Below are 24,964 nucleotides of genomic sequence, written 5' to 3' on the forward strand. Positions count from 1 at the left end.
AAAATCCTCCATACTGAGAACTTCAACTTAAAACTTCTGTATCCTTTAAATACAGAAATCCTCTCAGGTGCAAAGTGATTGATCATGACTGGCCTTGCTTTTGTAGCCTTTTACTGCCAAACTTCTGTTGGCGTTTTGGGGCATACAATCATACTCCTTTCCTAAGATTCTGATTTGTATTCACTGAGTCTCTGCAGCACCTTAAGGTATTTTGCCTATTCACAGGCAGTTTGAGCTCAAAAGTGCTTTGCAATAAAGTGGCACAATTCCATCATGACTTTGTTCTGTGCTTCAAGGCCTGAACCTCCAGTACAGCTCCAGGGCAGGCAGAGAGCAGCCCAAAATGTGCCAGCAAGATTTAGCAGGGTTCATGTGTCAGCCAAAATTGGGTTCAGTTGACAGTCAACAATTTCTGTATTTGTTTTCATTACATTTGTTTCTTGGTGGACAGGATTGTCTCCAGGAGTCTTAACTTTATTTTTATTTTGCCAGTTAAAAGGTCTGTATGTTATATGTGCAGATTCCAGGACAAAGTTAGTGAGAAGAATTCCTTAAAATTAGCACAGGAGTCCAAAACTGCAAATTCTCCAAGGTTTCAAGAGCTTTGTTACAGTATTTGTTACCAAAATACTACCTGCCTTTGTTAAACAATTGAAATGGCTTATTCAGTTAACTTGTTCTAAATTCTTCTAAAATCTGTGTTTCTAATAACTGGGTCACTTTGGCACAAAGGAACAGCAGCTTCAGTATGCAATTAATATTTAAAAGCTGACTGTAGGTTAGATTTCATGTTTCCTATTTGGGTCTTGAGTTTTTATATTTTCTCCAAGTTCCTCTGTTTGAAACTCGGTACTAACAGAAAGAGGAAAGCTGGTGAGTCCTTTCTGGTTTGCATCATTGTGGCTTAACTTTTCCTTGGTTCCACAAAATATAGAAGTGAATGTTTTTGAGTAGGATGAATATAATATGGGCGTTTTTATTCTGGGAATAGAAATTTATCCTTCAATAGTTCTCATCATCAATGTGTGTCTGCTTTTTCTGCTTCCTCCAGTGGTCTTTCTATTAGAGCAATTACTTGTAAGGCAAGTGATTAGGAAAAAAAGTCAAGGTTGCAGGTGGCAAATTTTTTCAAGGTTAATAGCCCATTTTTATGGAATATAGTGACCTTAAGGAAGTATAAGGATTCATAGATAAAAATACAGGGGATTTACACTTCATTGCTCAGCTCTATTGACCCCAAAATGCAACCACCACATAGAAACAAGCAGAAAGTTGGTGATAATAAATAATATCGCTGGCAGCACCATAAATGTTCATCATAATAAACAAATACTGAGAATGGAGAAACATACAATTTAAATATGGTCTGGGACAACACTGTACAGATTACAGCAGTGTGATGTTCAAAAAAATACTTGGGTTTTGACATAACTACCAAATATATGCTATCTGCTTAAGTTTGGTTTTTGTGTTAACATAAAAGGTCTGTCAAATGGAGTCTCCTTTTTCTATGAGATTGTCTGTGGAAGTCGAGTTGTAAGTTAAACAGCTTAAGATTTTAATTTTAAACACTGGTCTAAAAGTAGAATAACTTCCTGATGAGGGGGTCCGTTTTTGCGTAATTTTTTGAAGGTTTGTCACTACACAAATATTCAGCAAATAAATTTGTTGTTCCTTGGTATTCTATATCTAAAAATCTAAGCACATATTTATATTATATGTCAACTCTCATTTCTGTTTTTTCTTTTCATTCTGCAGTTTATTGTGGAGTGTCATGGGAATACACTTCTTCCCCAGTTTTTGGGCATGTACCGGCTTACTGTTGATGGAGTTGAAGTATATATGGTCGTTACAAGAAATGTGTTCAGCCATCGTTTATCTGTTTATAGAAAATATGATTTAAAGGTGAGAAGTAACTGCTGATTAACTGACAAAGTAGATGAAAATCTTTGTGATAAATGTTAGGTTTTTGCTGATGTTTGAATATTGCTCAGAAGTTCAATTTAAAATTCTGTTATGTAAGAGACAGCATAACTGATTAAATTCTACACCTAGGTTTAGCAAAACTAAAGGATGGTTTTATAGACATTATACAAATTTATCTGTTTTGTGCAATTTAAGTGCAGCAATTTATCCAGGTATGTTTGCTAACTGTTGCTAATGGTTAAAGGTAAAACCTTTCACACTAGTACAATAAAAATTCTGCTTCTTATAGGTTTTTATGAGCATTATGGAAAGCCACAGTTGATTCTGCAAGGCTTTTATAAAACAACTAAATATCATCATTTAAACCAATAAATGCTGCTAACAGAGGTACATCACTATTGCAAAAGCTTAATAATTTATCCGATATTTTTAAAATAATTCAAGTGAAAAGAGTCTTTAAAAAAACAAAAACATCTGCTTTTATTGTAAGATCTGGTTCAGTTTTGTTTCAGAAGCTTTACCTGCTCATTGTGATTTTGACGGTGGTTACTATACAGTGCTTACAACAAATAAACAAAACATAGTCTTAGTCCTTCTGCCCAAGGGATGGTATTTTAATTTCCTCTGTAAAGTACCCCCCTAGAAACCTACTTCTTTCTAATACATTTAATTTCTGTGTGCTGAACCACTAAGTATCTGCAAGCTTGTTTTAAGATGTTCATTTATCATTCTATTTTAAGAGATTTGTAATGCTGTGTAGTGCACCATCCTTTCCTACTGTCAAATCTCCTTATCAATTGCTTAGATAGTTGACTGAACTTGATTTATAAGAACTGATTTCCAGATTGTCAACAATTTACTTTCTGATATTCAGTATTATTTGCAGCAGTTGTTACCAGAGAAAGTGTTTTTTTTAATTTGAGAGGACTGTGATTTAGAGCATCATAATGTCCATATGCATTAAAAAGGGCAGGAAAGCACAACAGAAAGAAACAGTAATTATATACAATATGTTCTTAACATGAGTGTCAACAGTTCTTTGTTATTTACCTCTCTGAATGCTTCTGTAGTCTATTCAGTTTGTCCAGCTGGACAGCATTGCTTTAACTTCTCATGCAATTCAAATTTAACATCAATACCATATTCCTCAAAACAAACTCCTTCACTGAACAGATTCATATTGACACTGCATATATTATAAATTACTTTTTCTTGATATTCTTTACTATGGCACCTGCAGTTGTAGATTCAGAGTCCTTTCTTGTACATGAATATTTTTGACACCAATTTAGAACTCACTTTGTAGCACAAGTCTCTACCTCTGTAGATACAAGAAAAAAAGACCACAGATCAGCTTAGGATTTCAAGGGTATCTTTTTGTCCATGGATGCATTTTGTTAAAATTATTTCAATGTAATTTTTTTACCAAATGTCAGATTTGACACATTCCCTAATTTTTACTATTGTGAATCTTTTTTCTTTCCCTTCGGTTTGGTTTTCAGTTGATCTTTTTTCTGGCCTTATAGTCTGTTGGAGCACAGAATACAATATAAAAGGTGTCTCCTGAGTAAAGTGTTAGGCTTTTACCAGGCTTTATTATCAGTTAAGAATAATTCAATGAAATCCCTGCTTGCTAGGCCTTCCATAATAACTAAGAGATATGTGCTGTGTATCTTTTCTCTCCATCACTTCTGAGTTTTCTACGTTTCTTTCTGCAAACAGAATAAAACACACTGTAAAAGGGTGTGGTTAGGGATCCTCACATTCTTTAAACTAGTAGGACTCCACTCCAGCTCTTCTTTACACAATGCAAACCCTTTAACAAACAGCAGAGCTAATTTACCCATCTTTCAATGTCTGCTCACCATATTTGTAGTTACTATTCCGTCCTGTTATGTGGTAAATAAATGCTGAGTATTTAAAAGTGTGGTCCTACTCCAAGAAATTTTTAAGGAAATTTATAGAGTCTTTTTTTTTTTTTTTTTTTTTTTTTTTTTTTTTTTTTTTTTTTTTTAATCAGCTCTAGGTTATTCAGAAAGCACTGTATTACCCACTAGTTTTAATCTAAAAAATAAATATAAAAAGAAAATCAAAAATATCTTTGACAAGCACTGTAAGTCTTGTGAATCCACAGTTGATCTCTTCTTTTTACTCTGTGTTGCTGTGAGATACATTGTTTTTGTTTGTACTTTATGATCTTGTAAGTACTTTTTGTGTTTATATTGTGTGACATCCTTTTCAAATGTGTATTAGAAATGTCCAAACAGTTATACAGAATAGACTATTCCATATCCATACAGCTAAATTGGCACAAAAAGATGAGAAGTCTGCCAAGCAAACTGAGCTTTCCAGCATGAAACACTCAAAATGAGGATGAGAGTTGAGGAAAAGCTCCAGGGATTAGGAGGACAATAGAAGTAGAGCATTTGAGGATTTAATCCATCTTTCTTCTCTCATGATGCATCTTCTTCACATGATTGCAAGCAGTTCAGCAGTCCTGGACATGCTACCTACTCTATCACCTTTCTTTAAAACATTTCTCAAGTTCAAAAAAATACAGTTCATCCACTTTTTGACCTGTTATCATAAAATTTTCAAATTAGTTTCTGACATATGCACATTTTTAGATTCATTTTTTCTGTTTCAGGGCTCTACTGTGGCTCGAGAAGCCAGTGACAAAGAAAAGGTATGGTGCATTTCTCTTTCTTTTTCAGTTAATTAACCTTCCAGCTAGACTCAGAACAAACATAACTAGTGCTGTTCTGACCCTTTTTTTCTGCCATATGCTTCCCTCTTGAGTTCTACCTTATCCCTCCTTTATCTGTCCTCTATTTCCTGCAGACCTTTGAATATTGGTTTGCAAAGGTGTTGAAATTTCAGAGGTAAGTGAGCCAATCGTCTACTTCCTCCTTTTCCTTTTCTCTTCTCTTAGTTTCTTCAGGGCCTGCCCTGTGCTAGGAAAACATCAGAACTTAGTTCCCTTCTCTCCTGCTTCATCTTCTTTCTCTTCCTCTTTCAATATTGAGATTTATGAACACTCCATGTCAGTTAATGGAATTATGTGGTGGGACACCACTTCTAAACTGAGTGCAAGAATGAACCAAACCTTGAATTACGAGAACCCTTGGGTGTGTAAAGCTCATACAAATGAGCAAATGCTTGACAGACTGAGATGTACATGTAGCTATAAGGAGAGACAGTCTCCTTCAAATTCTGGGCTGAAACTTTGCTCTAAATGGAAATAGATTACTTTTTTTTTCTTCACCTCCAATTTCAGTTCTTTTAGAAAATTAATGTTCTCAGTTTTCCTTTGTGGTTTTAGTGGAATAGCCAAATGGCATTTTAGGAGAGGTTTCTCTGGAGATTCTGCAGATAATTGGAAGTGGAACATAGTCTCCATCATCTAAGACTTCTTAAATCTCAAATTTGGGTAAGGTCTAAAACCCCTTGTTTTCTTAATTTGTCCAAGCACATTCCTCCTGAATTAGCATGAGATCATTCAACAGGTTCACTTAGGACACTTCATTTTATGTTGTCCCCAAGTTTCATTCAGATAATTTGTTTTTCTCCTAAGCACTGGTTGTACCATACCTACCTCTCTGAGTCTTCTGCAGATCACATAACTGCACTAAAGGAGTAAGGGACATGCAGTAGAGTCAGTTCTCACTGCATGAAAAACTCTGTGCCAGTTTTTTCCACCTTTCCTAAGGCATGATGGAACACTTAAAATTCTTCTTCCAACATTAGGCAATACCACAGCCTCACGTGGGAGCTGCAGTTACGATTGCAGCATCAGCTCTCTCCTGCTGTACCAGGCCCTCAAAATCATGTCTTGAATGGTCTCTGTTCCTTCCTTTGTCATCTGTTTTTGTTCTTGTTTAGTGGCAACTGTAGTTTTTAAAGTGCAGGGAGTAACCCTTCAGTGTCTTAGAAACAATACCTAATGTCATTGAAAACCTCTGCTGTACTATTAAAATAATCTGATAGAAAGGATGAGAACAAATTATTTGGATGGGACTGCTTCAGGTTGCAACATTAATGCTTGGACTAGTAACATAAGACCTAAAAATATTATGTGTAGTCAGCTGTACATGAGCTGGTAATGTATAGATGTTTAGCAAAGTAGTTTTGAACAATTTTAGGAATATTCCTCAATAATAGTACACGTATATTGTAGTTAATGCATTGAGTGAGAACCTCAAAAAACAGTGCCCTAATTTTGCTCCTGTGTAAATTTATGGCAGAATTACTATTAAACTTACTTCCAGATAAATTGAAACAAATTTATGTCATTTTATATAACTGTATAGAACAATTATTCTGTAAATTAGGTGTGAAATCATAACTCCCATGAAGCAGATAACAAAAATTCTTATCAACTCCACATCTAGAACCTTCCTTTTGATTTTGAGTACTTCTCTGACAAAAATGCATAAAAGCCTCATCCCCTTAATTCTTACTCTGCTATTTTAATAGTTAAATTTCTTGGGGATAGAACTGCGCAAAGCTTATTGGTGTTGTAAGCAGACAGTCTGAGACTTTCAGAGCAGCTTTCTGTCACTCATCATACCCCTCAAACCCCAGTGCAATGCAGCAGGGAAGTTTGCATTTAGAAAAAAAAAAAAAAAACATTTCTAAGAAAGGGAATTGCTGGGTAGGCTTCTACATTCATAGAGGGAGCAGCATTTTACACTTTGAGACTCTTAGGGATTCAAGCAAGGGAAAATTATTATTTTGCTTATTACATTGCTTTTGTTTAAGTTTTGGAGTCTGTTTTTTGATTTGGAAGGGCCAGAATACATTTTGCCTGTGGATTGCAGATGTTCAAAAGACTTGTCATCACTATGATCTGAATCTCCAGCAGTAGGCATGACTACAGATTTACTCACATAAACTACTGAAGGTACTACACAGCTTTTAGGTTTAAATAAAAAGGGTGTTGTGTATTTGTACGAATCGACAAGGAAAGTTTGGTTCTGAAACTCTGAGCAGTTTCTCTAAAGAGCTGCTGTCATGAGAAGAACCTCTGCACATGTGCCACTGATTTCAGGACCTGAGGACTGTATTGACCTGAATATGTAGATGGTCCATTATTCCTGAGTGGCATGTGGAGCCCTGTAGCATGGTTTTTTTACTTCCATTTTCTCTTACATAGATGTCAGTATTTCAAACTTTTTGTTGTCATCTCTGAGAATCTCAAATCAATTTTATGATTTGAAAACAACTGGAAATATTTGACTTGAAAGGGGGGAGGGGAGGCAAGGCATTTTAGCAAATTCTCTGAAGAGATTTTGGCATCTCCTGTCATAGAAGAAATTGCCCTGAGGGATTAAACAAAACCAGACGATCTGAAAACCTGAGCCAGTGTGTTAAGTTATTAGCTGATTTTTAGCGAGATGCAAGCTAAATCATCAATTTATTAATATTATTTGAAATTATATTAATAAATTTCAATTAATGGCAGTAGAATTACTTATTGTAGCTGTATGGCTATTCACATGTGAGGGTAATAAAGGAAGCTTTGGGTACTAAAATGCATAGCTAAATTGTCTGGCTAGTTTTTAAATGGGCTTTTAAGTAATTCATATTGAGTTTCAAATTACACCATGCAAGTAATCAAATGGTTCTTAGAATATCAAGAATAATGTTTACTTCTCTTAAAGCTGCAGAAGTCAGAAACAGAAGAGCAAATCTTTCAGTCACATTTTAATGCAGACTGTAAATTTTAGATTAATTACTTTGTAAAGGCAAATCTGGTGAAATTTATGTTCTTGAATCTTTTTCCTATCAAACTAAAAGTTATTTACTCAGTTAATAAAGAAGAGACAAATATGCAAAAAGATTTCATGGATAAGAAATTTGAGAAAGTAGTATAGTTCTACTATTAGTTTGGTAGTATAAATAGGTATTAATATTCAAACTTTTTTAAAAATCAGTTTTTAAGATGAAAAGTTGTCTGAGAATGGTACTTTTCCATCCTGTTTGCAGTTTACCTCCTGTTTGACTGTCTTCAGCTGTTTAATATCCTAGCATGTGGATGAGGAGCTGTCATTTCAAAACTGTCATTTCAATATTTTGTGATAATCAGTGTGGAAACAAGCACCATTCCCTTAAATTTCACCTTAACACACAATGCCTTTAATTTGTGTTACAAATTATACTTTTAATAATAAAGGCATCACTTTCTTGGCAACATGTATAACATACGCTTACAGATGCCTTGGATATTGAAAGAAAAGTACGTTTCAACAGTTGTCAAATTCTGACAGCTGCTCCTTTTTTATTTTTTTATTTTTTGGTCTTTACTACTCTTTTTGGAATTATTATTTTAATAGTGGGCATTGTCTATTTATTCTTTGGACAATTTTGCCCTCTTAAGTGAAATGAGGATAATGCAGAACTCCCCTGGTGGTCTAGCTGCTCACAATTATGCCATACTTGCAGTACAACATCATATTAGCTGTAACAGCTGAGACTACTTGTACTGATAAAAGAATCTAAGCTGTTGCTTCTGAGCGAGCAGTTCAGAAAGAAATTTGAAGAAAAATAAATCCTAACTGAACTGATGGCCAACACATTTCATTTTTCTCAAGCAATTTCAGAGATTATTACATGTTTTTAAATCAATCTAAAGCTGGCTGCATTGCCACCTCTGTAGTATGTATTTTTTCATAAATCATCATTCATAAGTGCAGAAAAATTATAGTAAATACAATTGAATAAAGGATTTTTTATTCAAGTTTCTTTCGGGAAAAAGATTGCCATAGTTGACAGCTAAGTTACATCTTAATTAAATTGTATGCAAAATCCATAGCTGTGATAATTAGATTGGAAATTGTCACTAGACGTTAGCTTTGTGTTTTACTTCATATATTACAACATATAGTAATTAACTGATTTCCGAGAGGAAAGTATAACTTAAGGAAGAAGGGTTTTAGTAGAGGAGCATTGCAACAAGATCACTCAGTCTTGACTCAGGTTTTTTGTTTTGGTGTCACTATGTAAAACTTTATTGAAGGTAGATCATTCCAAAATCTGACCTATTTTTGCCTGCTGTTTTATAATTGCTAATTTCAGAACATTTTTGTACTTACCTCTTATTGGTAATTTCAGTCCACTTCATGTGTTGATCTCACACAAGAGACTTGTGATATGTCTTAGATTTATCTGTGAAATAAATCTAAATATTGCAGTGTATAGAGATTATAACTTTCGAAAAACTTCACTCTCCAAAGATAAGGAGATACATCGAGGGTTTTGATTGCAGCATTCAGCCTTCTCACAACACCAGCCCCATTACAGTTTTTCAAAACAAATCACTAGTTTGCCTTTGGTTTTGAGGGCTGGGAGCATTTTGTTTTGTTTTTGTTTAAAGTCTGCTTTCCATATGTTAAAAGAATTTTAAAAATAACGGGAATTTTGTGTTGCATTTTATATGTTGCATGTTCATTTTGCAGCAGGAAGATATTAATGCTAGGGATAATTCTGGATACATTTCTTTGAGCATTGAAAAGATAGTTTCTATTTTGGTACATGCTTGAGTATTTAACCCTTCTATACAGCATCCTGCACATTTGGGTTTTTTTTTTTACTTTCCTACAAAAATACTTGTTTTACTGGCAGAAGTCATTACAGTGTAATTTTGGGGTTACAGCTCTATTTGCATTGCCTTTTACAGACCTGTGGAGTCAAGTGGAGTTGCAGATGCTTTGTATAGAAGCCCCTGTCTAGCACAAGGCAATTTGTACAATTGTTTGCACCCAGCTAACAGAACTATTGGAGGCAAGAAGCTGCATAATTCCGAAGGAAGTTATTCTTCCATCTTGTAGATCTACTGACTCCAGAGTTTTGATTCAATGCAAAATCACTTGTTCCAAATTATTGCAAACTGTATTTACTATTACAGCCTTTTTCTTCCAAACACTGCTTTCCATATATGCTGATGAGCCCAGTACTTTAAAAAATTAAGGTATACGTGGGCCATTTGCTGTTAAAATAAGTCCAGGGTGTGGGCCTTCACTCTTGGCAGATGTTTTGCATAATTTTCAGAAATTATGAATTTTAAGCCAAATTTTTCCATTATTAGCTGTGCGAATAATATGACCTGTGGCTAGTTCCAGAGAAGAAATATGGCTGCTATGCAACATTTCTCTTAAAACCTGAACCTTGTCTTTATTAGATGAGAATTTGCTGCCAGGTCATGACGACAATTAGTGTTTTTCCTTTTTCAGTCACCTATTTGGAAACTTACCTGACCTACAGTTATTTTAGCAAGCTGCTTCCAAAATGCCAGCATTAATGTTAGCTGTGACCATTATTTTTGATGTCATGATGCACACAAAATCCATTTGGGGGAAACAAAATTGCTAATACTCATTTCAACTAATTAGGGTAGGATGCTGAATTGAGATGTCCAAAGAAATATACAAAAATTACTTCCATTTCATCTAGAAATAAAACTTCACCTGGTTCTTAAATCCAAGATTTTTTTTCACTCAAAATAGTATCAGCTCTTACACTATACTTTTATTTTGAATGAGACTTTGCACATTCTGTCATCTTAGTTACTAAGAAATCTTTATTGATTTTCAGCCTTTCAAAGGCAGGGAAGTCTTCCTGCCATTAAAATTCTCTGTGACCATGGCAAACTTTGGAATGCAAACCTGAAGTGTGCAGATAACATGCTTTTTAAATAAATAAGTATTTTATATCTGTAAAGTCTGTTGTGCCTTTCTTGCATCTTTAAGTAGGAGATTAAAAAACAGTGGAGGTGGTTCAGAAAGAAAATCTATTATTAATTTAGTGGAAGTAGTTAGATGCTCATCTCCTGTGCAGCTCTTAAAATATTTAGTTCTTTAATGACAGTAATATGTTCATTATAATGAATTACATTCTAGGAGAATAATTTTCCAGCAAGGATTTTGCTTTGTTGGAAATATTTGAGACATCATAAAAAATTAACCATATCAATTATTTCATTGAAGCAAAGTCTCAATTTTTTTCATTCAGATAATGTTCTAAACTGCCACAATGTGATTCTATTTGTGTTTATTTCAGCATGTAAGCAATGAACATAGTAGATTTTTTCAGCATAAATGAATATATTAATAATTTGGTATAACTACAAGAGCCCCTCCTAGTTAAATATTTCATAGGTTTTGATTCTTAAATTCACAAATCAATTATAAGACAAATTTCAGTTAAAGTACTACTAGAATCACTTTTGCCAGTGGCTGTCATCGGTAATATGTGGATACAACAGTATCCCAGGACTACTCAGCTTTACATAAATAGAGAGAATAACATTGCCTAGTACACCAAAAAGAAAAAGCTTTGTCTAGTAACATCTAGAAAGAGGGAAGAGAATAGGCTGGGAGGCATCATGTAAATAATCTAGTGAGGGCAACCACTGGCACAGAGCTTTTTAGCTTAGGTTGCTTAGATGGGACCACTACTTTTACTTTGTCCTTTTTCTTCACTTGCTTCAGAACTGGCTTTTAACATGGTTCTACACTTGCCAAGTCTTTACAACTATGGGTATTTGGGTGTATAAAAATTACCTCAGATAAATATTGTCAGAAGGATGATTGTGGACTGGGGGAACCTGCATACAAGGCAGTGAAGAGTCTGGCTTTTTGGGAGTGCTGACTCACTGCCTGGAATGTCCTTGGGAGTACCCCTTGGGTCTTGTGATGACAGGCAAGAACTGCAGCAGTGTTAGCTTTGCTAGCTCACTTTTATTAAAAATAGATCAGAGACAAGGTTAAAGTGAAGTATGGCACCTGCACAACTGGCTTACCAGCCCTAGCATCTTCCAAAAAAGACACTTCTTGTAATTTCAGTTTATTTTTACTACCATAGGACTGTCCTCAGTGGCGAGGCAGCTTCCCCTCACACCCCCGCCAGCGTGACTGGGGCTGTGCTCTGCGGGAAGCCTGCGGCAGAGCCCAGAGGCAAACAAGCATCTCAGCATCTTAACCACAAGCATATCCTCCCTCTGCTCACCCCCCAGCTTTAAACAGCACTAGTAGAGGGTTTTTTTCTGTGTTAATGGGTTTGTTTCACTTTAACCTCTGCCTAATTTAATCAATAACTTGGATACACTAAGTGGAAAAATAATCTGGGGATTTGTGGGGGGTTTTTGAGTAATTTTGGGCTAAAAAGGAAGCTTGGTTTCCTGCATTCTTTTCATTATTGCTTCATCTTAAATTATTTTGTCCAAATCTCCTCTCCATTCTTAAGCATCCCACGCACTGGATTCCATCCTCCAGTGTTGGCAACATCCGTGGATCCACAGTCCCGCCTCTGCAGAACTAGCCCTGTCCATGGGACACTGTGCTTAATTGAGTATGGTAATCTCTACAGCTGTTAGCCTCGAATGCTTATCTGGTGTTGCTCCTGCTCATTTGTGTCCTAAACCTCTTACTGAGTAGGCCAGAAAGAAAATCAATGCATACTGTGCAGTCATATTGTAGTAAACAATTCATTGTGAGCTTCAAAACATCCAGCATTGTTTTTGAGTAAAGCAGGAGAGCACTGCTGAACGACTCCTCCTTGGAAGTGGAGTCTGGGACAGATGAATGGTTATAGTTCCATCTCAGCTGCTTGGGTGCCTGTTTTCTTTTTTATTTTTTTTTTTTAATATATATAAATAGAGGATCACTATTAGAGGGTATTTAAATGTATTAGAATGTTCTAGATACAAGACAGTAATAATTCAGAGCAGACAGACTAGGACCTTAATTTTTTTCATACTTCAGAGGTATCAGAATGCCATGGATTTAATAATGAATTTGTAACTATTACCATGTTACTAATTTCATAAGTGGTTTTGAGTAGCTATTGTAAGAAAAGGATTGCTTGTCTAAACAAAAGTAGCAATGTGGAATCTCAAGCAATTCACAAATTCCAGGTCCAAAAAATTAATTGGGACAGTTAGGGAACTAAGTATTTTGGCCACCTCAGTGCACACAGACCAACAGCAAAAAGAACTTTTGGCCATTGTGAGGATCTATAGGGGCCTTTCAGAGTCTGTTGTGGTGCTCACATTTTAGTGCTGTACTTTCCAATATATATATACTGGAGCAGAGGAAAGAAGCTCTCAGATTCTTTTCCTTGCTGTGTCATACGGAGGTAATAAACTTTATGAAAAATACCATCTCCAGTAAGATTTTAAGCAATGTCTGACTAATTCAACTAATGGAGGATTTTCCTGTAGGCTGATGTTAGCTGCCTCTTATTCCTAGCAGAAGGACCTTCAGATTAAGGGGAAATTATTTTATTCAGGGTACTCACTAGTTCTTGGCTATTGACAGTTCATAGGAATTGCAACACTGGTTGTTCTGTAACATTTTCTTTGTAAAGAAAACCTGTTCTTCCATACTATTGATTAAAGGTGGGACAGGAAGAGAGGCTGTTTGTTGCTTTTAATGGGCCAGTTTTTTAAAAGCTCTGATTGCAGGAGTTACTATTACTTCTAGCTTGCTTGACCGAATGTCCTGAAGGAACTGCTCTTTTGTTTGTTAGTTCGCTGGGTTTTTTTGAATAAACTTCCAGTCACTGCCCATTAAAAACAGACCCCATTTGAGGCATTGCAAATCGCTTCATGGGGGAGTAGAAGATGAAAGTAATCAAGTTGCTCCAACATCAAGAATATTTTATTACATATTGAAGCGGCAGTGGTCTTGTCTTCTCTGGCATTTGCTACTTTAAAACAGAATTTCATAATTCATGTTCATTTGATGCTTTCCAATAATTATTTGTTATTAGGCACTTACAAACATTCACAGTAGTTGTGCAAAATGTACAATGCAAAAGTCCTTCCTCTGTAAGGCCTGATGCTGGCCCTTTGTTATGAGGTATAGATTGTGTTTTGACTTCACTTATTGCCAGTTGCTTTGACAAATGACACCTTGGAAGAAGCTCAGTGCAAATCAGTGTTCAATGCAAATCCAGTATTGAGTGGAGATTTTGTCCTGGCTGCATTTGCTGCCCAGTTAACACATACCTTCTAGGCAGCTTCCAGGAGGGATAAGCTAAGGAAAGAGCTCCATGGGTGCAGTTATGGAGAGCTGTGTGCCATGGAGGAGAGGCAGCTCAGGGGTGACTTCTCAGGCACGGGGGCTGCACCAGCCAGCAGCTTCACCATGCTCCTCGTCACAATCCTGCTCTTACAGGAATTTTGGTTTGTTTTAGGCTAAAGAGCTGCCGACGTTCAAAGACAATGATTTTATTAATGATGGACAAAAGATTCATATTGATGAGAATAACAAAAAGATGTTCCTTGAGAAACTCAAAAAGGATGTTGAGGTAAGAATGTGCTCAGTTACATGTGATTAAAATATATGGCAAATTATGGATATCCCAGGAAATCATACTTGTACTTCATTAATAAAAGCTCTTGTTTATAAAACTGTAAACACTGACTGTTTTAAATGAAACACAATTTAAACTTTCAGGAGTTGATCACTGCTTTGCTGATGTGATAAATGGCTTGCTGCCATAGCTGGTTGCCATACATTGTTCCTGCCTTGATGATGTGATGTTAAAATGATGGTACTGCTTAGTACTTAAATGCTTTACAAGCCTAGTACTTCCAAATGCCCCCAAGAGAGAGGTGAGTATTGTTAGTTGTATTTTACAGGTGGAGCACCAGAGCTAAGGCCAAATACAGACTGTAGCCCATAACAGAGGGGCATCTCTCCTGCTCACAGCTGTACATGCCCTTTTTGTTTCATATTAGTAATCCAGTTTTAAATCATTCTTTGTATCACAACAGTAGAGTGCTTCAGTAATCTAAATACAGCAATTGGATTCTCATTATCTTAATGTAGTCTTTCATATAAATTTGTAATTTATTTGGCTGAATATTGTAAATACTTGAAAGAAAAGTGTTAATGTACAAATTTAATAAAATATTTTTACTGATTACTGATTTTATTCAGCTAATAAAATAAATATGAGACTAACTTGTTCATACAACTTGCCTTTAGTTTGCATAATTTAAAATGTTTTTCCTAAACGTGGTATTTTGCTGCTTTATACTCAAAGACTAAAATCTGTTTTCAAGTAAAAAGGCAGATTTGGAAGAGACTTGGTAGCAAAATGTGTCTGAGACCTAATAAGTCTTTCAGCTATTTATATCAAAAGAGCTCTGTGAATTGACTTTCTGAATTCTTCAGATCTGTATCTCATTAGTTGTATAAAACAAAATACTATTACTTTAGAATTTACTCGATAATTTGCTTCTGAGGAAATCTAATTTCCCATCATACTAACAATGGGAAATTTATGGTGGTGAGGATGATGAAAACATAAATACTTTGTGAAATATCAGTGTGTGTTTATTTTATATTTAAAATATTGTGCTCTACTGATGTCACTGCTCTGGAGATAAGTTTATTTGGGTTAAAATTTTGTGGTCTTTTAACATGTACTGCTGTTGCTGACTACTGCTTTTACAGTATGTTGCAGATATTATCTTAAGTGTGTGGAAGGAATGTGGAAGATGCTTTCTTACCCCAAAAAGTAGATTGTGTATGATCTATATCATGTACCAGACTGGGAATATAATGGTAGATTCCAGATTATGACTTGAGAGGCTGGGTTTTTTATGAGTTTGAAGTTTATACAGAGAATTGTTTAATATCCATGTAAACCACTAGTGTGAAGTGATCTGGCTCCTTATTTTGACAATGGCAAGCTATTCTTTAACTTTGTTTTTCTTTTGTTGGTTCTTTTGCCCTTATTAGATAACTGATAGACACACTTTGTAACCAATGTGTAAAAGCTCACATTTCACTACAATGAAAAGAAACACACAACACTTAGTACATGATTGTCTTATCAGGCAGTATGTATAGTCAAATGTATCATGGAGTACTGTTCTGAGCTATATAGCTTTATAGATCTTCATAGTTTTCATTTTGTTTCTGTATTTCCCTCCTAATCAAGTCATATGTCCCCTTCCTGTGTTCAAACACAAATTATTACTGCTGTTTTAATGTCCCCTTGTCTGTTTTCCCATCTCCTCATTCCATTGCAGGTGTCCTGAGAAAAACTACTTTTTTTTTTTCATTCAAAATCAGATTTTTTTTCTTTGCGCTGATCTCCCTAAGTCTTTTTCTTGTTAGCAGCAGCACACTTATTTCCAAGAGCCATTCTCTTCTAATTTGTAGCTCACTGGTTTTTGCCCTAGAGTTTGTTCTCTTTTATGCTGTCCTGTATTATTATTGGTAGATTTTTTTTTCCCTTGTATTTAGCAAGTAGTGAATAATATGCCTGGAGTTCTTCCACCCCTTTGCCTTTGGCCAGTCTCATCTGTTTGTCTTGTATATTGTTGTGCATCATCTCTTCAAACATAGATCCTTTCCAGTCTTGTGAAGAGCCTATTGTTTTATTTTATTGAAATAAATTATACTGAAATCATTAAAAAACAGTTTCTTCTTCTTAAAACCTCCTCTCAATCTCACAATATTTCTTCTAGCACTTGAATTTACAGTTATCTCCAGCTTGTCTCTTTTCTCAGAAGCAGATTTTGAGAAACTGGAGTTTCTCATTACCCAGTATTTTATCTTTTTTATCACCATCACTATCTCTGTGCCAAGTCTAGCTCAAATGCCTTCTTCCCTGGTCTGTTCTAACTTCCTTTTTATAACCATTTAGAGTTTACAAAAACTGAAGCAATTTTTATTTTCAGCCACTTTCTCTGCATACCACAAGCATCAGCTTCACAAGTTTGAAATCACAGTACTGCTTTTGAGCTGCAGCACAGCTCTGTCCTGCCTATCTCTCACCTCCTTGAGCTGTTTATCCCATTTTCCTGCTTTTATACCTTCCTTATTTTTATCCTCCTATTTCTTCCTTACCCTGTTCTCAAGTAAAATAACACTTTGTTTGTACAAATTTCCTAAAATCTCCTATCCTTATTCTTTTTTCAAAACCACCCTTTCATTCGTGTACATGTTTTGCTTTTGTGATGTAAATCATGAGCCTGTCACTGTGAAGAGAACACAGCATCATTTTCATGTCTTTGGGGTGTAAAACTTCATAGCTTTCCACTGCAAGAATATTTGAACACTTCTTCATGATTCTCGAATAAGACTTAAAAGGGATTGAGAGGGTGGGTTCAGCACCAGATCATAGTGCACTCTACACCTGGTAGCACAGAGACTGCTCTGGACACTGAGCAGTGACAGAGCAGTCCCCACCTCAAGTTCTGTGTGTGATCTTGGGCACCACAACACAAGGAAGATATAAAGCTGTCCAGAGGAGGGCAGAGAGGATGGTGCCACAGCACTAAGCCTGATAGAGTTCAAGAAGCATTTGGTCAATATTCTCAGGCACATGGTGTGACTCTTGGTGATGTTTCTCTACAGCAGGGCCAAGAATTAGACTTGATGATCCTTGGGGGTCACTTCCAACCCAGGATATTCTGTAAAACTGCAATTTAACTGAAACACGAGACAGGAGTAACAGTTGTCGGCTTGCAAAGCACACTGGTCTTCACTATTCACGGATTTTTTTTCCCTGAGGCTTTTGGAAGAGTGAGCTACAGTATAAGTTTCAAGTAATTTGTGTGTTGCTAATAATTTTAGTAAAATCAAGTATCTCTTTGCCAGCTTTATTCCTTAATCTTCCCTTTTGCTTTCTCTCAGAAGTGCCTTAGAAGTTTTTCTCAACTAGTGGCACCTTTGTGTAACTTTTGTTCGTAAGTGGGGCTTATGTTTTCCAGAAATATTGATAGATGCTTGTTATCACTTTCTAGTTCCTTGCTCAGTTAAAACTCATGGACTACAGCTTGCTGGTTGGAATTCATGATGTTGAAAGAGCTGAACAGGAAGAAATAGAGTGTGAAGAGAATGATGGAGAAGAGGAAGGTGAAAGTGATGGGACCCACCCCATTGGAACCCCTCCAGACAGTCCAGGAAATACCCTGAACAGCTCACTGCCTTTGGCTCCAGGGGAATTTGATCCAGCTATTGATGTTTATGGAATAAAATCCCATGAAAGTAAGCAGTAAGAAATATTTTTATGTTAAGGTGGTTTGATTCTTGCATCAGAATCCTAAAGTCCTCAAATCACATAAAGCCAAATGTAAACTGAAAAACAGAAGTTCACTCTGTGGAAAAGGAAATTTGCTTTTTGGTGCAGCAGAAAGAAGATTTCTACAATGCTTAGCAATTCTGGTTCACCAGTTCTTCAGCAGTTAATTCATGGGAGTTTCATCCCTTTCAGGAAGTCTAGTATCTGTAATTGGTCTTTTCTGGCAGATAACACTGTTAAACGCAGTCTAAAAAGAAAGAGAAAAGAAGCATTCCAAGTTATATTTAATTTTTTTTGATTGCTTTTTGAAATTTTGTACTCTCATACCTAATTTCTGTGTTGCAGCTAAGAAAGTCATCATAAGGAGTGTGTAAGAAGCCTGAAACTGAGTTTAATGTTAGTGTGTAGAATAAAGTATAACTATTACCTGTGACTGTTCAAGACAGGAAAGTTACCTTTTCTTTTTCTTTATAAGCATTGACATGGATAATATACATGGTTTTATTTATAAAGAAAATATGATCTTAACCTGCACCAGGGGAAATTCAGGTTAGATGTCAGGAAAAGAGTGATTGGGCACTAGAATTGCCTGCCCAGGCACATGGTGAAGTCAGAATCCCGGGACATGTTTAAAAAAAGACTGGATGTGGCACTCAGGCCCGTGTTTTAGTTGATGAGGAGGTGTAAGGTCACAGGTTGGACTTGATCTCAAAAGTCTTTTTCAACCTAGTTCATTTTATGATTCTGTTTGTTGACACAGAAGCATTACCTTTCATATAGAACTTTATAGTTTTTTTTCCACAAAGATGAAATCCATATTACTTTAACTGAGCAATAATTCCTGTTTCTGTATGCTAGTTTATTTTACACTCATTTAGGCAGTTTGCATTATATGTGAGTGCAGTTCAGCTCTCAAATATGGACAGCTTGAGTTTGTGGTTTTTATGCATCTTGATTATGACTGACATTGACCTGTCTCAGCTGCTGATTGAGTCTTACCAAGTCTCCTTTAGGAGAAGGACTCACTAAGATGTTTCAGAAGTCCTTCTTACTGCCCTGTGTTTGCTGTTGGCAGATGCACCCAGGAAGGAAGTGTACTTCATGGCCATTATTGACATTCTTACTCATTATGATGCAAAAAAGAAAGCTGCTCATGCTGCAAAAACGGTAAAGCATGGGGTAAGTATCTGGCTTGGTTTCTTCCTCTTAATGTGTTTATATCCATGCACTTCTGTTTAGTGCCCTGATACGGGACTGTTCCCTAGTTAATCTAAGGAAAGGGGAAATAGATCAGATTTTTTTTCAATTTTTTTCAAGTTTAATGTGCAATAAAAATGTACAGAGTAACAGCTACACATTACATACTGAGAGTGAAACTCCTTTTTCAGCTGTGTGCACAGCTTTTTCACTCACAAAGAGCTCTAGTGAGGTTCTTTTTAAGGCTTTGTCCTAAATTTGTGAGATGCATCTTATTCTTGCAAACAAAACTGTTCACCACTTTATGAAAGCTGTCATGAATCTAATTTCAGATGCAGAGGGCCCTAATGATGGTTTCATTATTTGGTACAACCTGCTGAAAGTTAGTTCTTCAGCACATAACATGGCTTACTCTAGAAGACTTCTGAAAAAAAGTACAATTTACAAAATCAGGCATAAAAATATTATTTACATATTAAATAGTCAGAGACTATTCAGTGAAGACTTCTGTATGATTGCCATTATTTAATTTTGACTGAAATTGTTGCTTAGCAGCACATACCAAAGAACTGTGGTGAAACAATGCAGTCTTCCAGATTTATGATTTATATCTACAATTTATATCTATCTATGATTTATATCTATTATCACTCCTGTGATGATGTAACATTCAAATTTCATAAACTTCTTAAAAAGAGTATATTCATTCATGAGGCTAAAATCCCTCCTGTGTTTAAGTATCTAAAGGGTCAGGGCATTGTGAAAAATTTTAGGCAAAGGGCTCTGGGCCTTTTAGTTACAATAGAGAATGATGTGACCTGCAAAGGCCTGTAGGAGGTATTTTTTTGTCTCTGTAAAGCAATGCTCTCATTACTCTCTGCTTTGTGGGGAGCTAAAAGTTGATGCAGACCGTATGCAGCCATTATCTAGCAATTATGATTGAACTTTGAAAGTAGCAGACTTTAAAAACTCACACTTCTGGCTTAAATAACAGAAATATGTTGTGAGTAACAGCTGTGATTATTGAAGCTGATTGTGATTAGAACTTATTACAAAACATTACTTTCATACATCCATTTTGTTTATTTCTCTGTCTCCATCCTAAGCCACATGACATTGAAGTTCATTCAGTAATTGCATGCATGCAACTTTCCTCTTTTGTAAAACAGGAAAAATAGAAATAAAAATGTGGGTAAGGCTCTGAAAAACTCAAGTGAAATATGAATGAAATCATGACTTCATTGAAATAACAATCGTATGGCTTATTCAGTGAGTCCAGATTTAAATGTATAAATGTTGAAAAAGTGTTACTCTTACCATGTATTTCAAACCAGGCTATGTAGCATTCAGGTAGCAATACATGGTACACAACTGTTGACATGCCAGATCTAAGTATGGCAATTCAGTCTTCTCTGTATGAAGGCATTGCTGCTCAAGGGACCAGAATCTGCTGGTGAATTAGTGGGGGTATCATGGCTTATGTGCTGTAAAAATTCATATAGAAGACTGAAGTACAATGAAAGTGAAGAAAAACATGGAAAGTAAAAAGAAAATTTTTCAGAAATGGAAGATAGCTGTTACAGGGGTGAGTACTGACTATCACTGTTCTCCTGTGAAGCCTAAAAAGGCACCAGTAAGATTCTACTTGAGGGCCATTACAATTTGTGTTTCTAGTCTCTGGTTCTGAAACTGCACATGAAATTTATTAACATCTTCAATGACAAAAGCATCAAATAAAACACTGGTTCTTCCTTCTGTCTTCTCTCCTCCCAATTCTCTGTATAGGCTGGTGCAGAAATTTCAACTGTTAATCCAGAACAGTATTCTAAGCGCTTCTTGGACTTTATTGCCAACATCTTGACGTAACCTATCATGTTACATAGGACAGACACAAGACCTGGGGACAGCAGCAATGGCTACAAGTGTAGGGAAAAAAAAGGAACTCAGAGAAGCACTCGTCTTACAGAAAGCAACCCCTTTGTTTACATCTGCTGGCAAAGATGACTGAAGTGGGGTGGAGTACTTGCTTTAACAGCTGCCTGATATTCCCAGCATAGTTCTAGCTATTTCTGACTCTTTTGTGTGTGCAAAAAAAGAATTTAAAATAATTTAAATAAATAGAACAGCTTACTCAGAGTGCACTGTGACAGTAATACTCTGATGCTACCAGCTGAAATGGAATAAATGAGCAAAGAGGTGTGGGGTGGGGGTGGGGGAGAGTAAATGCATGTTAAATCTACAATATTGATATCAAATTGTAAACTGTGGATCAGTTTATTTTTTGAAAAAAGATACATGACAGTATTCTTCATGATGATGATGATGATGGCGACAATAAGGAAGACCTTACTGCGAATGTTACACTTACACCCTGCTCACTGGCACTCCTTAAAAACGCAGCTGCAACAGCCCTTGGTGCCAGAGGCTTTTCCCATTTGGTTCCTAGCAGTTGGGATTTTTCCTTTACTTTCCTCCCTCTCCCATTTTTTGTCTTCTTTTTCAGCACATTGCATCAGGAAGGTCAGCCTCTCAGACGTCAGAGGGCTGGCATCTCTTACCTTACAAAGAGCTAACATCATTCATGCTATGTGTACATTTTTGCTATAGTAAACTTACGTTAAGGGAAAACTTTGCTTATTTCTCTTTGCTACCTGAAGTTTTCATTTGTTTTACATTCTTGCAATATAGGAACTAATAATGTTACAAGTGTAAAAAAAAGCTTATCTGAAGAAGCGCATAATTTTGGGCAATAGTAGCTCCATCTTCTATCCATCCTGAAAGATGTGCACATTGATAGAAATTCCATTCCCTTGTAATTTACTGGGAATTTGAAGTTTAAATGCTTATGTTGTACTGTTGAAATAGCGGTATTTTATTATAGATTATCCCTTGAAAAATGAACCCTGAATTTTACTGTTTACATTATTAGGAAAGCAGGGATATTTCTGAATTTCAGAGCCGTGTACAATATAAGACTTTTGAGTTTACATGTAAAGTTATTTTGCAGTACAAATGAAGTAATGTTTGTCATCTTCCAAGAGGTAATGTGCAGTAGTGTACTAAAATGAATGTCTCGCTCACGTCCATGATAGACTCTTTTACAATAAAATGCGAAAGGATATTTTGGAGGGATTTTTCCCGAGGTTGTCTTTCAGCATCAAAATGACCTGTCCTACCATTTGCTCAATTTTGATTGTATAGTACCTTGCCTGAAACTGTGCTGATCATGTTTAACTTGTTTAAGATTTTTAAACAACATTGTATTCCTTCTCCTCTTGTATTTTTCCCTGAAAGACTCCATGCTTGAAAGAGACAAATTTACATATGCTTAAAAGTTTATCTACTTATACACTGTGCTAAAGCTGTGCCTTTAAAATTTCTTTATTGAAATTGTTAGATTTTGTAGGCAATGTAAGAGAAGTCAAACCTCCCTCTCATCCTTTCTAACTGGGATCAGGAGTGCCAGCATGCCTTCTCCATAACTAATGTCAGTGCTACTCAGCCTGCAACTGTGTATAACCTACGTTGTGGTTCACTTCAGAGGAGCCCCTACAACAGCAACCCCTTATTTACATTCTCTTCAGTGGCCAAAGGCAATACTATCCCTGTTGCTGTGTACTAATTTTTCTTCCTTTTCCCGACCTTTCCCACAGGGTTTTTTGTTACGTTTGACTTAGTGATATCTGCAACACTGTAATGTATGTGTATACTTTTGTATTGTATGTATTTAAATAAGTTGGTACTGTGGCTTGATTTTTTTTGTTGTTGTTGTTCTCTCCCTGAACACCCTGGTTGTCTCTGTTCTCACCCAAGTTTCGTTTTCTGAAGCTTCTGAAGGTATGAGGCCACAGGGAGACCCTGGAGTAAAAATAAGGTACTTGGAGTACATATTTAATTGCGGCCAATGAGTGTACATTTTTAAACCATTTTAGACATTTACAGCAAAGCATTCTTTTTGTCTGTGTAGCATTTTTGTCACTCACTCTTGTTGATAAACTGTTTATTTGGACAGGACAAGGAAGACTCATTATTGTGTATGTTAGTTCTTAGATTACACTCCAAACATGAGCAAGGCTTTATAAAATAAAGCACTTTGATGACTCACTAGGTAATTCCTTTGTTTTTGTGTTTCACCTGTGGTTTTGATTGCTTACAGATGAATTTTGGATGTTAAATGCCTGTATCACAAAGGAAAAAAAGTAAAACAAAAATTTTAACTTGAAGTTTTTCACTAGATTTTAACATGCTTCTTCCATGCTTACTTTGAGGGGCTTGAAACATTTAGTCTCTGGGGTTTTGGGCTGAGACTGGATCTGAGAGCGAATACTGAGGTTTGTAATTGGCAAATCTGTGGACTAAATCCTAATATTAATAATAAAACAGGAAGATCATCCACAATAGTTGATTGATAGAAGGATTGTCAGAACTTTGTTAGCTGTGATCTTATGTTAAACCAATTATTTTAAAAGTATTTGGGAATAAGTCCGAATTTTAATGGGAAGGAGGGAGGGATTTCTGTTCTAGAATTTCAAGACTTTGGTTGTTGGGGCTTTCAGTGCAGCCTGTGCTGCATATTGTGGGCAAATGGCAGAGAAGTGTCTTTTTGTCTTTATTCTGATTTAACTTTTAATTCTTTTAACACATTTGTTACTTTCTGGTTTGTTTTTTGGTTTTTTTTCAGTTTATTGCACAGATGTAGCAAAACAATATTTTCGGCAGTATTACCTGTGAATGACTGAATTAATGATAAAGTAGATATATACCCCAAAGACAAGATGGCTGAGGAGCTATTCTGTTAAAAGTAGGTGAAATGATAGAGTGGAGAGATTCAGCTTCTTAATTACTCACTTAATGATGTCTCTAGTAATCTAAGGTTGCACTTCACACAGCTGCTTCAGCTGCTGGGAGTTTAGTGTGAATATGGTGCTCCAAGAACGCTGCTCAAGTTACGTGGACCATTAGCCATGGTGGGCAGCAAGCAGCTGCAGGACTCTGTCTTAGCAGAAGTGTGTCTATGGCAATGTGTAAGAAAAGGTTATCTTTCCTGAAGGCAGTGATGATATTCCACATAGGAGATCCAGCTGGCTTGTTAATGCAAGGACTGCAAGAAAAGAAATAATTAAATTAAAAATTCAAAGCAGTATTCAAATTAAAAATTTGAACCGGTAAATTTTATATGTCAACTATATAACCTGAATGTATAATCTGAATTTCCAGTTCTGTCTCTTGTGCACACTTCTGTTCCAAAGTAATCCTAGTTAGCAAGCCCCTGCATCAAGTGGGACCGTTACATTCTGATGGTCTCAAAGCCTGCCTTTATCCAGTGCCAGCTCTCTGTATGTGCTGTCCATTTCGTTTCTCTCAAACTCATATATTTAATGGGGGGAAAAATACAAAAATAGAGAGCAGTTAACTTCAAGGAGAAATCTGTTTCATCTCTGTCCTGATTTCTCTATGGCAGAAATTGTTTCTGCAATCAGCATGTCCCTTACAATGCCAAGTGACAAAGGTCTTTTGTGTGAGATGAAATCATTAACAATTGCTTTATTAAAACTGTTTAAAAACAGGTCTGGAGAGGACTTGAAGAGGTAGTTACAGTCTGTCACAGAGCAGTTCAGCTGTAAATAAACATTGGTGAAAATTGGGTTAATCTTTTCCAGGAAGGATAGTTCTATGACTTCTCTATGCTATCCCTTCCCATGCCTCACTAGCTCTAGCATTACAAAGATTTTTTTTCTAAAATCTGACCTGACTACATTACTACGCTTTAAGCTCATTAATATTTGTTCTATCCACA

The 24,964-nt window shown here is 36.0% G+C and overlaps 1 protein-coding gene across 4 annotated transcripts in view; it reads left to right on the forward strand.

Moving 5' to 3' along the window:
- PIP4K2A (phosphatidylinositol-5-phosphate 4-kinase type 2 alpha) overlaps window positions 1-23,279 on the forward strand; it is a 108,652-nt gene extending 85,373 nt beyond the window's left edge. For all 4 annotated transcript variants that reach the window (XM_083861526.1, XM_083861528.1, XM_083861529.1 and 1 more), the window contains exons 5-10: window positions 1,759-1,905; window positions 4,574-4,612; window positions 14,122-14,235; window positions 17,693-17,936; window positions 19,046-19,149; window positions 20,953-23,279. In XM_083861526.1, the coding sequence (XP_083717652.1) occupies window positions 1,759-1,905; window positions 4,574-4,612; window positions 14,122-14,235; window positions 17,693-17,936; window positions 19,046-19,149; window positions 20,953-21,033 (729 nt within the window). In that variant the 3' untranslated portion in view covers window positions 21,034-23,279. The remainder of the gene's footprint in view (window positions 1-1,758; window positions 1,906-4,573; window positions 4,613-14,121; window positions 14,236-17,692; window positions 17,937-19,045; window positions 19,150-20,952) is intronic.
- Window positions 23,280-24,964: the final 1,685 nt, after the last annotated feature.

Source organism: Zosterops lateralis, assembly GCF_965231275.1.
Source record: "Zosterops lateralis genome assembly, chromosome: 1".
Classification (NCBI taxonomy): domain Eukaryota; kingdom Metazoa; phylum Chordata; class Aves; order Passeriformes; family Zosteropidae; genus Zosterops; species Zosterops lateralis.